Here is a 15,391-nt window from a genome sequence, read left to right as displayed (position 1 = left end):
TGTCAAAAATGATGACAGATGTGTCTTTAGTAGACTTACTTGTTAAAACATATTATCACTGTAAAAAACTATTGAAGCATAACTAAAAACGCTAATACCAAAATATCATGAATAGAAAAATTCCTGCGTTATCAATTTGCTTTATCTTAATACACTTATCTACTTAATAACGTTACTAACACAATAAAATGGGAAATTTTACAAATGCAGCCCTTCTAGTAATTCCTCTGCAAAGGTACCGTGGATATCTGTTCATACTCCTTTTAGATAATCTTTTTAAAACTCGAGCTAAACAACTTTGTGGTTGCCAAGGCAATTCCTAAATGAAAGGCGTGTGGATAATCCTAAGTAAAACTTCGTAATCACAACAAATTGTTCTGATTTCTCCTGAAGCAGCGAGGTGGAGGAGGAGTTAAGCAACATGGCAATTCAAAAAACTACTAGATTTCTAAATTATTTACCACTTGATCTTAAGTAGTTGAAAAAACCATTCAAATGTGATCTTGCACTTGAACATTTTCAAATGTCATTTTTCTTTGAAAAGTTAAAAACAAAAGTTTGTGGAAGTTTAAATTTTTCTTAATGCTGCTCTCAAGATTTCTAACAGTAGTAATGTATTATGTGGAAAACATTATTATTATCTTTTTTTTATTAATTTATTTTTCTTTCTATCTTTCTTTTTTCGATATTTAATCTAACCAATAATAAAATACAAGTTGTTATAATTTTTTTAAATGTATTTTCCCTATTTTACAAATTGACTCTGAAAATTTAAAATATACAAAACAGCGAGGGTTAAAAAGAATCTAAATCGTCTTAGTGAAACTTTAGTAAGATTTTACAAGAAAAGCAAATCGTTAAATATGTGCTTAAAAAAAAAAAAAAAAAAAAAAAAAAAGAAAAAAAAAGAGGATGAAATAGAAGGACAGAGAGAGTGGGAGTTTGAGGAAACAGAAATAAAAAAGGAAAAACAAGTTTTCAATAAAAAATTTTAAAATAAAAATAATGTAATAGAAATCAAGTACAATAACTTGATGTCATGAATTTATCGATCTTATAACGATAAGTGTTTAATTAGCTCAAGAGCAAGTCTTTCTCACTTTTTTTCATCGTTTTTATTTTCATCGATTGCAATCGCTGGCGAAGTTACACAGCACGCAGTCTATACGATGATAAAAAATACCGAACCGACGTGAGCACGCTGTCTCTACGATGACAAAAATACCGAACGGTTTAGTACCGAAGTATCTCGTTTCTATTTTTCTGGAAGTTTGTTCGTCCTATGATTTACTGTTTCGAACATAAATATCGAAGTAGTTTCTTTCTTAGCATGTTGTTGCAAGATCCATCACAGTACGTCGTCAAACGACTGAAATGAAATTTAACGGCGAGGCCTGTATGAAAGAATTAATTCTCCGACATTTTTTATGTTAAAAATGAGTTTGGTTCTTGTTTTTGTTTTTTTTTTTTTTTTCAATTTACAACATTTAATTTTAGCTTGTTAACTTTTTACTCTCTTCATCTCTTATTATTTGATTTAACGTTTTTGTGTAGAAAAATTAACAAAAACGATTTCCTTTATTTGGTTGTTTTGAGTCACGAGGTGTTTGATTTGAATAAAAAGAACGACATAAAAAAAAACCGAGAAAAGTAAAAAACGTTTGTTTACGTAGTAGACATTTTAGCATTCCACGTACTTCAAAAGCAATCTCCTTTGGCTAATGATTTTTAAAAGCTTACGTAATACTTGCGATGTTTTAAAAACACAGCTTGGTGTGTTCAAAGAAAAAGTTCAAAAACAAGAGATTTTATTTCAAGTTTAAGCGTTAACGTGGTTAAAACTTGTAAAAGCTCCGACAAAAACTACTCTAAACCATGCGGAGGAGATCTTAAATCTTTTATCTTCAGAGAATACAACTAATATTAGCACAATCACTTCAGCACACAACTTTCTGCACTTTAAATTGGATATATTTTTTTGAACTTTCTGCGAAAACGAAATCTACCTCGATGGATCAGAGACCTTGGATGATCGCTGTTATTGTTTTGGATATCGCGGTTATTTTAACAAACGTTTGTGAAATTGGGTTACTTATAAAGAACTGGCGAAGGCTTGATAGAATAGAGTATTTGTTATTTAGCCTGTCAATGTCCGACTTCATTGAAGGTGCAGTGATGCTGGTCTTAGACGTCATGCAAGTATCGAAAAAAAAACCGAAAATGGCGGAGACTGAATCGTTTATAGCGGAAGTAATTTTTCTTTTTTTCGTAACTGTATCGAATTTTCACGTGCTTTCTATAGCAATCGAAAGATTAGTTGCAGTTGTGCTTCCGTTAAAGTATTCGCTTTTTACCACACTCAAGTGCAAAACATTTACCATTGCCTTTGTTTGGATGACAGCTATTTTACTTTCAGGGGTGATCGGTATTTTCATGAACAAGTCTTATAGGAATAAAAACTTTGGAGAAGCCCGTTATTTTTTTTCTGCTGTCTTACTATTTGCTTGCGTTTCAGTTTTCGCAATTTATTTGTGTTTAGCGTGCGCTTTAGTTATTCGGGAGAAAAGGATCATTCAGCTGTTACCTGAAGAAATGAGAAAGCAGTTGCGTGATCGCAAAACAACTTTGTTCTGCTTATTAATTGGATTTTGTTTTTTACTGTGTTATTTGCCAATTACACTAGGTTTATTGCACGAACAGTTGTCTCATCCAATATCAAGTTTGCTCTTGACATTAAACCACTTATTAAACCCGTTTATTTACTTTGCCAAATCTTATTACGCAAAGAGAGATAGATCTAATTCCGAAGCACGGATGAGACTGATATCTAGAGAACGATTAACTTCGAGAGGTGATTCGATCTTAAAGGAGAAATCAAACGAAGATTTTGATGATAAATAGCTTTTTTTTTAGAAGAATTTTAATTTTTAAAAATGTTTATATTTATCAAAAAAAAAAAGATGTATATAAAAAGAATTATTAGTGTAAATAAAGTATATAGCCAAATATTAGATACAAAGATAATAAATAGTTTTCGAATCAAATATTTTGCTCTGTCTAACTACAAAGGATAGCAAGTAAGTGTAAGAAATTGATATCAGTAAGTGTAAAAAGCAAATAAACAAAGCGCCGTTTAAAAGAGCTCAATTATTCATTCGATAAATTTGAATAATTAACGAAGTTTTATTAAAAGATCAACTTTTATATCTGTCTTTTATCTCCATCTTTTATCTTCACCTTTTCTTGAAAGGTTTTTTATTTCTATTTATTATTGTGTTATTTTTTGATGTTATTAATTTAAGAAGGGAGGGGAGCGAGAAAATTAAAACAAAAATAATACTTGCGAGCGTATCTTATTCTCGTGCATACATTATTCCTCCTCATGCATAAATTATTACGGTAATAAAAAAGGATAATCGCAATATGTTTTCTGTTATAGGCGAATTCGCAATAAATTGGTGATCAGCTGGCAATCAGCGATAAGCCCAATTCTATCCTAAGTACTTGTGAGTGGATAAAACAGTGACGTCTTCCCATTGGAAAAAAATCAACAAAACCATGAGTTCAACATGTCTAAGTAAATATAACGGTGACCGATAAAACACTATCGTCACAAAACAGTTGTTAGTATGGGAACATTTTTAAAAAGATTTTTAAGCATTTCTCCAAAGTTAAACTTATTCCCCTAAGAATTATCCAAGTTACATGACTTAGATTTACGTATGCAAATTAAACTTGCATGTAAGATCAAGACAGATTAAGCGTGCTTTCTTCAACATATTTTGTGGTGTTATATCTGTTATGTAAATATTAAAGTCTGGTTTGGAAATGGCATCAACGATAGAGATTACAGAGACCCGTGTTATAGAATTACATGTATGTTCGCTATTGATAAACAGTCCGATTAATGCAAAATCATCGTATTGCTCATGCACTTTCTAATGCTTAAGCTTCCCCAGCTATCAGTGTTTTTAACATGAAAGATTTTAAAACATGCTTGAACAAATACACCACATCGCGTCAACATATTATGACGTCTTTTTTCTTCTCAGTGGTTGCTGTTTAAATGTGGACCTACACAATCGATGTAGACTATATATGTAATTCTTAAAAAATTCTTCCAACTTTTTCTAAACCATTTTTTAGAGATAAAAGAAGTTATCTTCTGTAAGATCTGTTTGATCCATTTGAATCATTGATCGTGTAAAGTATTTCAAAAACGCTTTGTTCTTTTTCGTGTTTTTCAAATCCCTTTGTGATCTTTAATCTTTTTTCTCTCGTTGAAAAAAAATCTCTTTAATCTTCCCAATAATCTTGTATAGAAAATTGATTTTAATTTTGATCTAACAATGGAAAATTAAAAAATCCTTAATCAAATTTTTAAAATTTTTTTAAAAACTTTTAAATTCCGTGTTTGTGATATTGAAACCACAATTTTTTTAATTTTAATATTAAGTCAGAAATAGTTCGAAATAATGAATAAATAAAAAATCCTTTAAAATCCTAAATATTGTTCAAAGTAAAAAAAAAAAAAGAAAAATAGATGAAGATTTTTTTACGGCACCGATATTTATGGTACCTATGGCTCCAATGCGTTTAATGAGTATTAGGCTGTTTTTTTATTTTATAAATATAAATGAATCCTTCTCTGGTTTTGTAACACTCTTACTTTATCAATTTTTTTAAAAAACGTTTGTTACGTATACTTTATCTAACTTTAAGTTGAGCAACGAATGTTTGGAAAAACCGTTAAAAAATCAAAAAAAAAGAACACAAATTTTGGAAAAACCATCTGTTTTGCCGTGAACAGTGGTTTCAATTTCAAGACTGTACTCCACACGACAAAAATGCCACGCGCAGAGCGTAGTTAGAGTTTTCTCTAAATTAGCTGTCTCCAGTGATTTCAATAGACATCGCAATAATGGAAACAAATACAGACTTATTGCATAAATACATTAAGAAGCTCTCGAAAAAAATTTACAAAAATTGTTGTTGGTATTCTTCGCCTGCTTTATGATTTTTACTGTTGTTATTTATTTAAAAACGGCTTAATGTCGCACTATTGGTAAAAATAAAAAAAAAAAAATGTTTTCTATTTACCACAATGCAATCTGTTTGTATTAAGCTAAATTAAAGCCAAAAAAAAGGGGTTGGAAACAGGTTTTTTTAGCCTGTTCCAATAACGAATTTACAAAACTTTTGTTTGCCTTTCGGCTGAAACAGAAACGAAAACGAGCATAGAATTATTGTCAACCCAAATAAAAAAAAAACGAATCAAATAACAACTTTGCTATCAAAATCGAATGAAATTAAAGGAAAATAAAAAAAACAAAAAAAACTTAAACACAAAAAGATGCACTTTCTTTTAGATGCGAGTTTCTTATTAAAAACCCTCTCAACCGCTCAAAAAATAAATTTCTAAAAATCTTTTCTTCTTCCAGCAGCATTTTCTTTTTTAGCGGCAAATTTTTATACCGCTCCTTGCGAATAAATTAATTAATCAACTACGTATCCCATTGTTTCTTCGAAATAAAACATCGTACTCGCGTTTTTTCCCCCTCTAAATAATAAATTTTGTTTCTTCATCTCCAAGGAAAAGACATCCGTCATTTTAATGTACATTATTCTTAAAGCTTCAAAAGTTCAGGGCTGTTCAGGGCAAATTTGCTAAGATTGAAGATTGCAAAAGATCTTCTACAATGAACCTTTTTTTGATAGATTAAGCAAAAATTTTACATTCTTTTCAAATTATATTTAAGGGGTTATTTTATAAAAAGCCATCCTGGTCACATTCTCTTGATTTTCTTTGAATACTTGATAGCCAAAGAGTCTTCAAAAATTTCTTGGTTGCTTGGTTACTCGGGGAAAAAGCAGTTAAATTGTTTTTTTGATTTATTGGATGAGATTTTGCACCGATATCGTCTCATATTTCTCATATTTTATAAAGAAAATTTTTTCTACTTACAGATAAAATTTCTGAAAAAGCTCAAAAAAGAAAGTAAACATCGGAATGTATCTTTGATAAAAAACGTCGTTAGTAAAAAATCATGCTCTGTAAAATATTTTAACAGTAATGTAATCGCGGCCTGTAAAATATTTTCACAATAATGTAATCGCGGCCTATAAATATTTTCACAGTAATGTAATCGCGGCCTATAAATATTTTTACAGTAATGTAATCGCGGCCTATAAATATTTTCACAGTAATGTAATCGCGGCCTAAAAAATATTTTGATGAGAAAAACCGGAAACAATATCCAAACTCGACGAAAAATAAAATAATATTTAGAAACTGTTTCTACAAAAATAAAATCCTACAGATAATTAAATATCATAAAACCTACTCTATTATTACCATTAGCAATTTAAAAATATTCCTCCATAAATACTATAAATATTCCGTATTATTTATATCAATATTAACGTTATAAATGTTAACGCTCAATTAAAAAATTACCGCAATTAAAAATATATATCATCGTCATTAACAACTCTAATACTATTTAACTAATAATTCAAATAATATTTTAAAACATTCAGATGTTTAAAAAGTTTACAGTAAGCAATATTATAACAGCTATTCTCCAGCAGGTTGTCCATCTTTACGGTAATCACAATGAGCATTTAAAGTTCCGTCATTAAGTCGCACGATGGCTTGAACAACGCCCATAATATCATCAGGACCTGAAAAAAATGTTTACGAGAGAATGTATGCATGCATGCATGCATGCATGCATTCATACATACATACATACATACATACATACATACATACATACATACATACATACATACATACATACATACATACATACATACATACATACATATATACATACACACATACATACATACATGCATACATACATATAATATATAATATTACCACAATATAAAATGTTATGGTTTACCTTCATTTAATGGACACCATGAATGTATGCATGCATGAATGTAATGTAATATATATATATATATATATATATATATATATATATATATATATATATATATATATATATATATATATATATATATATATATATATATTAATCACAGCATTTACAGTAATAACCAAAATGCAGTTGATTAAATATTTTAGTTCAAAAAGAAGAAAAAGTTGTCAGAAAATTTTGATAAAAGTGAACATCGAAAAGATGAGATTCTTAAAACAAAATATTTAAACAATTCAAGTTTCTCTTGTCAATATGGTACTATTAGTTCTAATTTTAAACTAACTTAGATAAATATATAATTTTAAAAAAATCTTTCATTCAAAAAAATCAATAAAGTAAAAATTCTCAGATATTTAAATACAAAAAGATCATTATTTCTTACTTTGTTCATCAGAAGGTATTTTATATGTACAAAAAAACCATTATTTCTTTCAGAAAACGTTTTATAAAACATTCAGTAAGCATCATTAGATTATTCTTAACATCAGAGAACAGTTCCCCTCTTACCTTCCTGTACAGCGCCAATTCTAACAGTGGAATTAGTGAACTGCTCTTTTTGATAGACTTGTATCATTCGCAGCAAACTGTCAGGAAAACTTTTCTCCACAGTGATCTTCTTGGGAAACAGTTGACAATGCAAGCGTGACAGAGTTATTGCTTGTTTAATATTGTCCCCAAAATATAACCAGTTTGTAATGACCTGCAATTAAACATGTAACTAGTTTGTAATAACCTGCAATTAAACATGTAACTAGTTTGTAATGAACTGTGATTAAATATATAACCAGTTTGCAATGACCTGAAACTGAATATATAACCAGTTTGTAACGACCTGTAACTGAAAGCACAATAAAAAAACTAAAAAAAAAAGGTAAACTAATCAAATAAAGAAACATTTAAGACACCTGTATTAAAGAGGTAGGAATAAAAGGTCCACCAGCAGCACCAAAAACTCCTACTACATTAGATTTGTTATCAACAAAGATTATAGGAGACAGCCTAGACATTGGTCTTTTCCCAGCAACTTTTTTATCTTCTTTGATATTGTATGCGTTTCTCCATGCTTTGTGGAAGTCTTTCATATGGTCATTATAAATTATACCAAGACGACTTGACATGAGGCCTGATCCAAAACTATGTAATACAAATGCAATTATTTAAAAATCAAAACAATATTGTCCAACAAGACATTTTCTCAAAAATGACATCTCAAAATTGCCATATAGAAAGTTTATGATCTTAGATTTCTAAGTAGCTATTGAGAGGAATAAAAAGCTTATTTAAGCTTTTTAAGATGATATATTTTCAAGTGTCAAACAAACAACAGCTGAAAGAGAAGTTCTGTGGAGTCTTTTCATGAAGCATTTGATATATATGCTTACATAAGAATTGATTAAAAAAAAATAGAGATCGCAAATAATCTTGATGTAATGTAAATTATCCACTGATAGAACAGGAGTTCTGGCTAGATCAAAAAGATTTGAGGAACATGACATCTGGTAGTATAGGTAAAAGGTAAATGAAAAGGTGTGGAAAAGACATAACAGAAAATCTAAAAGACGTTTTAAAAAATAGTATTAGCATAGCATTAGTTTCCACTTTTGATGATGATACACTGACCCTAGATAATGTAGTTCATGTTCTAACAGAATCTTTGAGTGAAAAAGGGTTAAAAAGATCATTATCATCATTTAAAAAATATATAAAATTGCCACAAAACAGGTATAAATATCCAAATATGTGCTAGATAATGGAACATACTGTTATACCGAATTGTTATGGTTGTCAAATAGTCAAAGCCCTTTTTAAGGATTTGAGAATAGCTCTTGCTGATAATATCTTAGAGCATAAAAAAACTTGAAGAACATTTTACAGAAGAAAAAAATCTTAGAAACTTATTCACACAAAAAGCAGTTTATTGGGTTGGATTTGATGAGAAAATCGATCACACAAGAATAGAGAAGTGTTGATGATAGAAAAATAAAGAAGTTTAAAAAAGAAGATTGTTATGATAATGTTGAAATTCCCAGTGATACATATTGATAATGTTGCTCTTTAATGATTATATGATATTTAGTAAAATGATTCTATTTCCGTACTTTAGTTTATTCTTTTATACATATTGATAATGTTGCTCTTTAATGATTATATGATATTTAGTAAAATGATTCTATTTCTGTACTTTAGTTTATTCTTTTACACATATTGATAATGTTGCTCTTTAATCAGTGAAGACTGGTGTTCACAGGATATAACTCCCATTTTAAATTCTATAAAATTGTTTCAACTTTAGCTGCTGTTGGTACAAATGTAAATATAGGTGATGGAAAAGGAACCATCCAAAGATTAAAACAGTAATAGTTGCTACATTGCAGTGGCTAACATGTTTAACTATCTACTGTGAAATCCCATTTAGAGTTTAAAATATATAGATGTTTGAATTTTAGAACCAGCTACATTTGAAGGTAAAATATGAAAATCATTTTAACCTAATGCACAAATAATACCAATAGTAAATTTTAAAACACTTAGAATAAGACCATAAATATTTGCTTTGTGCTTGTCTCATTTTTCAAAATTTTCTTCAGAAGATGATGTGAAGTGTATAAAATAAGCAGAGCGTGGGGCTATAAAAAGTGCAAGAGGTGTAACTTGAGCCAAAAGAACTTTGTGTTATCTTATGTGGCAAAAAAATCCATTCAAAGGTTTGAGATAAAATTTAAAAAATTAGCAGTGCTTTCATTTTTGCATATCATTTTCACAGAAAATCTTCATGTTATGGTACAACGTGTTACAAAAACTAAAACCTAAAGTGTTACAGATGTGGCTCATCAGATGTCTGCTCTTCTGAGAAATTCTTACTTTTGCCACCTAAAGAATTTCTTATTAGATGCAATTTTAACACTAACAAAAGAATTAAAAAGCAGGCAGCTGAAATTGTAACCACAACAAGGAAGATGGAGTTGCTAATCAAAGGCTTGAACAGAAATTTTTTTTGTCCCAACAAATTGAATTTTTTGGCTTAGAACTGTGCTTCTTTGATAGACTGACTGGAACATTGAAATTAATCCCTCTGCAATCTTAAATGTCTATTCTGTGTAAAAATATAAAATTAGTGCTGATTTAACTGAAACCAATGAAAGTTTGGTTTAAAGATGAAACTATTTTATCAATTTAGTAAACTGAGAAACTTGTTAGTTTACTTAGGAAAACATACGACGCTATACTTACTTTCCATTTAAGGATGAAGTACAGGATACAGCATTTCCACTCTTATCAATGATTGAAATATGAGTGGTACCAGCTGGTTCAGGACGAGACGCTTCATTGTAAGGCATGTAGTAACTAGTTTTATGGGAAGTGTTATCAATACGACGCTGTTTTTCAAATGCAACTTCAGCATTTAGCATGTAAGAAGAGATCTTTGAGGGTAGAAATAAAATTAAAAGCAAATTTAAAAATTTGCAAAATAATTTAAAAAATTAATCTTAATTTTTTTGTTAGAACTTATAAAATAATCAAGAAATACACATTCTTAACATTAACAAAAATAGTCATAAAATAATTTGCTAATGATTTAGTCATAAATTTATTTGAAAATAAAAATCAATGTAAGAAAAAATATTTACCTAATTTATTTAGCAAAAACATTTAAAATATCTGATTCAATTATCAATTCAATCTTTAATTGCAATGATTTCATATTTAATGCTACATATTTTAAAAAAATACCTGATTTGAAAAAACTTCAAACATAGGATCTTGTATAAATGTATTAGGAGCATGTGCAAATTTCATAGCTTCAATCATATAGTGGTATATTAGTCCTGGATTGGCTACTCTATCAACTAATGTCCAATTAAAAAAGTCAATAATCTTTAATGCCAGTGAAACTAAAGATCCACCACCCGGGGGAGGAGAAGAATACATAAACAAACCCTTTAGTTCAATTTTAGTAGGCTTGCTAACTCTTACATTGTAATGATACAGGTCTTCTAGAGTGATACTACCTCCTGCTTCCTGGACATCCATAACAATATCATAAGCCATAGCACCTCTAAAAAAAGTGTAAAATTCTGTAAAGCATAAATTTTATTATATTATATAAACTTTATATAAAATGTAATTAAGTCAATATATGATATTGCTAAATTTTTGATTATTTTAAATGTTAAAATAATAATAAAAAATAATATGAAGAACAGCATTAACTCACACTGAAAGTCAATAAATAAACATACTGTTAAATCTTATATCATCATCAAATTTATCATTTTGATACTATGAATTAAAATTTACAAGCGTTGAATATTTTGTGTGTGGATTTTTAAATGATAGATATGTAAATAAAAATTTATTTATTATGAATTTATAAACTATTTATTGTATGTATGTATGTATGTATGTATGTATGTATGTATGTATGTATGTATGTATGTATGTATGTATGTATGTATGTATGTATGTATGTATGTATGTATGTATGTATACACACTTTTAATTTATTTTTTGTAATGATTCACAGAACGTATTCTGTGCAGTATTCCACTAAGTCAAGAGAAACTTTCAAGGTTTTTTTTTATGAAGTTTTTTAGTCTATGATTACTTTTACATATGAATGACATGTTAAATTTCAAAGCAGATTTCAAAAAAGTTTCTTGATTACCCTTTAAGTTTGTAACAATAAACCACAACTTTTTACTCAATATCAAAAGTAATGTTTTACATATCATTCAAATTAGTTTGATTGAGAAATCAATGATTTTAATTTCTTTTTCAATTTAAAAAAAAAAAATTTGCTCCTTTCATGAATCACAATGTTTGAAAAAATAAATGAACAAAGATTGTCCTAACTTTATGACAATACTGAATATAAATATATATATATACAATACCTAATAAATGTATACCTTATTCTATATATGTTTACTGTATATATCTATACAACTACTGGTAAAAAGTTAAAAATAAGAACTAAACAGATGGAATTCATAAATGCAAATTACAAGAAATTATAATGTACAATTAAATAATTACTTATAAAAATCTTCATCACTACCAGATTGCACAATTCTTTGATATGTTTTTGCCAAAGCTAATCTTTTTAAAGTATCATTAAATCGAAGAATACGATCTCCTGGCTTAAAAGTGCTTCTATTTAAAAAAAAACAGGACAAAGTTAAAAATTAGTTGTAAAGCAAGGAATATAATGAAATTCAATTATATGTAAATAAATATATTTAAACATTTTAATAAATTAAAAACCTTAAACTCAAAACCTCAGCAGTCCTGGTGGATCAAAATAATCAACTTTTCGCAAGATGGCATTGTTAAGTGCAGCTCCAACTGGAACACCTTCTGTTGCTAAAGTTATGCATGGTTTCCATAGCTGTGACCATGAAATATTTCTACTTCCAAAATCACTCCATAGTGCATAAAGACCTTTGAGAACACCAGGCACTAATATTTTATCTCCTAGCAAATTTGCTAAAACAGAATCACAAGCAATATCAATCACTATCCATCACAGTCACAACAGACAATAGAATAGTTTTACATAACCATTTAGAAAAAAAAAAGAAAGGGTTTTCAGATGATAGGTTTATATTCAATAAGAATGTAACATGTAAACTTACTTGTATCCTTATTTTGTATATAGTTGAATGGAACTGTTTCTCTAAAATCATATGACCAAGCTGTTTCTGAAACAAATTTATGCAATAAATTTAAAAATAACCAAAAGAGTTAATGAAAATAGTAAACATATTGAAGCTTTTTTGTACAAAATATTTTAATAAAAAATAAAAAATTCAGAAATACTTGAAAGTTTATCATAATAAACAATATTTCCTCCACCACCGAGTCCTGTAGATTGACTATTAACAACTTCAGTGCAGCAGTGTGATGTTACAAGTGCATCTGCTGCATTACCACCGTTTTTTATAACATCAGCTCCAAGTTTAGAACAAATCTCACTGTCAGCAGCTACTGAGAAGTCCTTAAACCTAAATGGGTTGTTTGTAGACTTTGGTGGAGCAGATGGAATCCATCCCTCAGGGTATTTTACTGCAATAAAAAAATTCATATAAAAAAATGTCTTTTACATAAATAATCATTTATACTTATGTATGATTATTTATATACAAGAAAGTGAAACTATAACACAAAACTAGATTAGCCAAAATTACAGATATATAATTACCTAAGCTATCAGCAACAACTGTAAATCTGTAAACAGAATTGAAACACTATAAGTCATGTAAACAGGAGATAAAATGTGTTTGTAATGCATTTTCTCCACAAATTCTGAATTGCAGTTTTTCTTTATGCTAATCTGTAAGTAAATGTTTGATTGTCTCTAAAAGTTATAAAGTAAAACATGCATAAACTATGATTTTACCTCATAGTTAGTGTTTTGAATATGTGCTACAAAACTATCAGCAGGTGTGCTCTACAGAAATTTTGTTAGTTAGTAGAGCTACTGCCTACTTAATTACTAGATGTAATACATCTGATAACTGATGAACTACATCCTTCAACTGAATTACATCAGGTGTATTACATCTACTACAACTAAGATTGATCACTTTTTTCACCTTTAAGAGCAGCACACAAAGTCAGATGGACAGCCAAATTTAGCTACTACTTAAGTGTTCTTTTTAGAAAATTGTGTAACATTTAAGAAAGTTAAGATTCTGCATATTATATGGAACACATTACAAAAAGAATAACTTGGAGTACTTAGTATGCTTGTGCAGGATGCTTGTGTCTGTGCGAGTCTGTGTGTGTACATAATAACTGTACTAATTGTAGTTATACAGAATTGTAGGCTACAGAAATTTATTTCATAACAAAAAATATTTTTACGAACAGAAATTACTACATACAAGCTTATCAATGGTAATGCTGTCCATAGAAAGATTTTAAATAACATTAGTCCGAGGAATTGCTTTGGTTAGCAACAGGTTTTCGTCGTCCTACAGACTCTCAGCTGTTTCAGTGGATTCACGTTATTGTCTAAATATATAATTAATTGCTAATTATAAAAATAAATTGTAATTAATGCTGATAATATTTTCATTGAAACGCATAGTTTAAAGTCTTCTTAAATCAACCATTGTGAACAATAAAATATTTTCTTGTAAATAAAATTAATTCCTGATGAAATTTCAAATGAAAAGAACGGAAGCCGAAAAAAATTATATTGTGACATTTTAAAATGCAAAAGGCAACACTGACATATTTGATAATTCATCATAAGAATGTTTCAACTTTTTTAAACACATTTTTGTTTAAAAAGATAAAATTAAAGTTTTATCATTATTTAGTAAAAGCTTAATGCTCTATTTTATTGTTGTAAAATAAAAACTGATTTACTTATGACGAACGTTTTTCATGGTCAATGATTTTTTGAATACACAAAACCAACCTCCTTTCATTCTCATTTGAGTTTAAACTTTTAACGGAGGTGGTTGGGTTGATGTGTTTGACACATAAGTTGAGTAAATAAGGCAGAACTTTAATTGATTGAAAAACTCAAATTCCAATCTCAGCACAAAAATGAGGCGTTGTTAAAAAGAATACCGAAAATCTTTTAAATAAAGAAGAACGGTGAATGCCTCGAAAAGAAAAATTGAAAAAGTGAAGATATCAAGAAATAAAAAATTTAAAACAAAATTTTTGTACTTGTTGATTAATCCTGAACTTAAAGAATAATTTTGTGAGCAACGACATGTTTAATGGTTTAAAAATTGTTACTCGCTGTAGACCAACCTTAAAGTAGTCAACTGAAATGATTTATTTTTATGATTTATATATGGTCATTACTTTTTTATTTTATTTTTCTCCAAATTGTTTGCTGGGTCACTAGCAATCAATAAATGAGAAAAAAATCTTATTAGACAATAATTTCTTAATAGTATTAAATACAACAACAAAAGAAAAATTTTAAGGGAAACAAAATCACAAATAGTGGCCAAACTCACCCCAGTTGACGATATGGTTTTATAAATTTTTTAACAAAAGTTATAATACTCCATCTCAGATGCAAACAGCCCCAAATAAAAACCAAGATTTAGCATTTAGGATGGAGGAGGGGGGGAGGGGGCATGTATGAAATGATTACTTACTTGCTAGAAAATATGTTTTCTATCGATTAAGTAATCATTTCACACATTTCACATATGTAAAAAAATAAACCGATGTGTAAAATATGAAAAGAATAAGACTTAAAAATTGAGATCTTTGAAAACGTGACGTAATTAAATAAAGAAGATTAATGAAAGTAATTGCAAATAGCGATAGCTTCTTTTTTTTTGTCGTTATTTAATTACATATCGTGTACCAATCTGTCGTTTTTTAAACTATGTATCGTGTGCCTAGCATCGACGGAATAAAATCATTTAATTTTACTACGAAAGCTAGGTTTAAATAGATTA

General features: G+C 28.6%; 2 protein-coding genes across 6 annotated transcripts; one reads left to right on the top strand and one right to left on the bottom strand.

Annotated features, from left to right (window-relative positions):
* Positions 1 to 863: 863 nt before the first annotated feature.
* LOC149879965 (uncharacterized) lies at positions 864 to 3,044 on the top strand. Its single transcript, XM_090070700.1, has one exon. It carries the CDS (start codon positions 2,011 to 2,013, stop codon positions 2,899 to 2,901), a length of 891 nt encoding a protein of 296 aa, XP_089926826.1. The 5' UTR covers positions 864 to 2,010; the 3' UTR covers positions 2,902 to 3,044.
* A 2,955-nt stretch (positions 3,045 to 5,999) lies between these two features.
* On the bottom strand, positions 6,000 to 14,391 carry LOC149879964 (scoloptoxin SSD20-like). Of its 5 annotated transcripts, none has more exons than XR_016446340.1 (12): positions 13,841 to 14,026; positions 13,156 to 13,181; positions 12,774 to 13,019; positions 12,590 to 12,655; positions 12,233 to 12,440; positions 11,991 to 12,107; positions 10,686 to 11,010; positions 10,185 to 10,375; positions 7,859 to 8,087; positions 7,461 to 7,653; positions 6,220 to 6,684; positions 6,000 to 6,153 (listed from the first exon to the last, which is right to left on the bottom strand). XR_016446340.1 is itself a non-coding variant. In XM_090070725.1 (12 exons), exons 2-12 carry the CDS (start codon positions 13,885 to 13,887, stop codon positions 6,578 to 6,580), a joined length of 1,755 nt encoding a protein of 584 aa, XP_089926851.1. In that variant the 5' UTR covers positions 13,888 to 13,970; positions 14,331 to 14,391; the 3' UTR covers positions 6,000 to 6,577. The 5 variants fall into 5 exon arrangements, 4 of the variants coding, with proteins under 4 accessions (XP_089926851.1, XP_089926850.1, XP_089926853.1 ...); XM_090070725.1 differs by adding an exon at positions 14,331 to 14,391 and having other exon boundaries at positions 6,000 to 6,684; positions 13,841 to 13,970; XM_090070724.1 differs by having other exon boundaries at positions 6,000 to 6,684.
* Between the last annotated feature and the right edge of the window lie 1,000 nt (positions 14,392 to 15,391).

The sequence above is a fragment of the Hydra viridissima genome, unplaced genomic scaffold (assembly GCF_058129835.1).
Source record: "Hydra viridissima isolate aposymbiotic clone 2 unplaced genomic scaffold, HvirCarnegie_v1 scaffold_13, whole genome shotgun sequence".
Taxonomy (NCBI): Eukaryota; Metazoa; Cnidaria; class Hydrozoa; order Anthoathecata; family Hydridae; genus Hydra; species Hydra viridissima.
This window is presented reverse-complemented; position numbering and strand designations above follow the sequence as displayed.

Excerpts from the sequence above, each read along its gene's own strand:
- LOC149879964 (XM_090070725.1), bottom strand. The coding sequence starts at position 13,887 with ATGTTATTTAAAATCTTTCTATGGACAGCATTACCATTGATAAGCTT. Across the intron at positions 13,182-13,840 it reads GCATTACCATTGATAAGCTT|ATTTACAGTTGTTGCTGATA; the intron begins GTATGTAGTAAT and ends TTCTGTTTACAG. Across the intron at positions 12,108-12,232 it reads GATCCACCAGGACTGCTGAG|AAGCACTTTTAAGCCAGGAG; the intron begins GTTTTGAGTTTA and ends TTTTTTAAATAG.
- LOC149879965 (XM_090070700.1), top strand. The coding sequence starts at position 2,011 with ATGGATCAGAGACCTTGGATGATCGCTGTTATTGTTTTGGATATCGCG.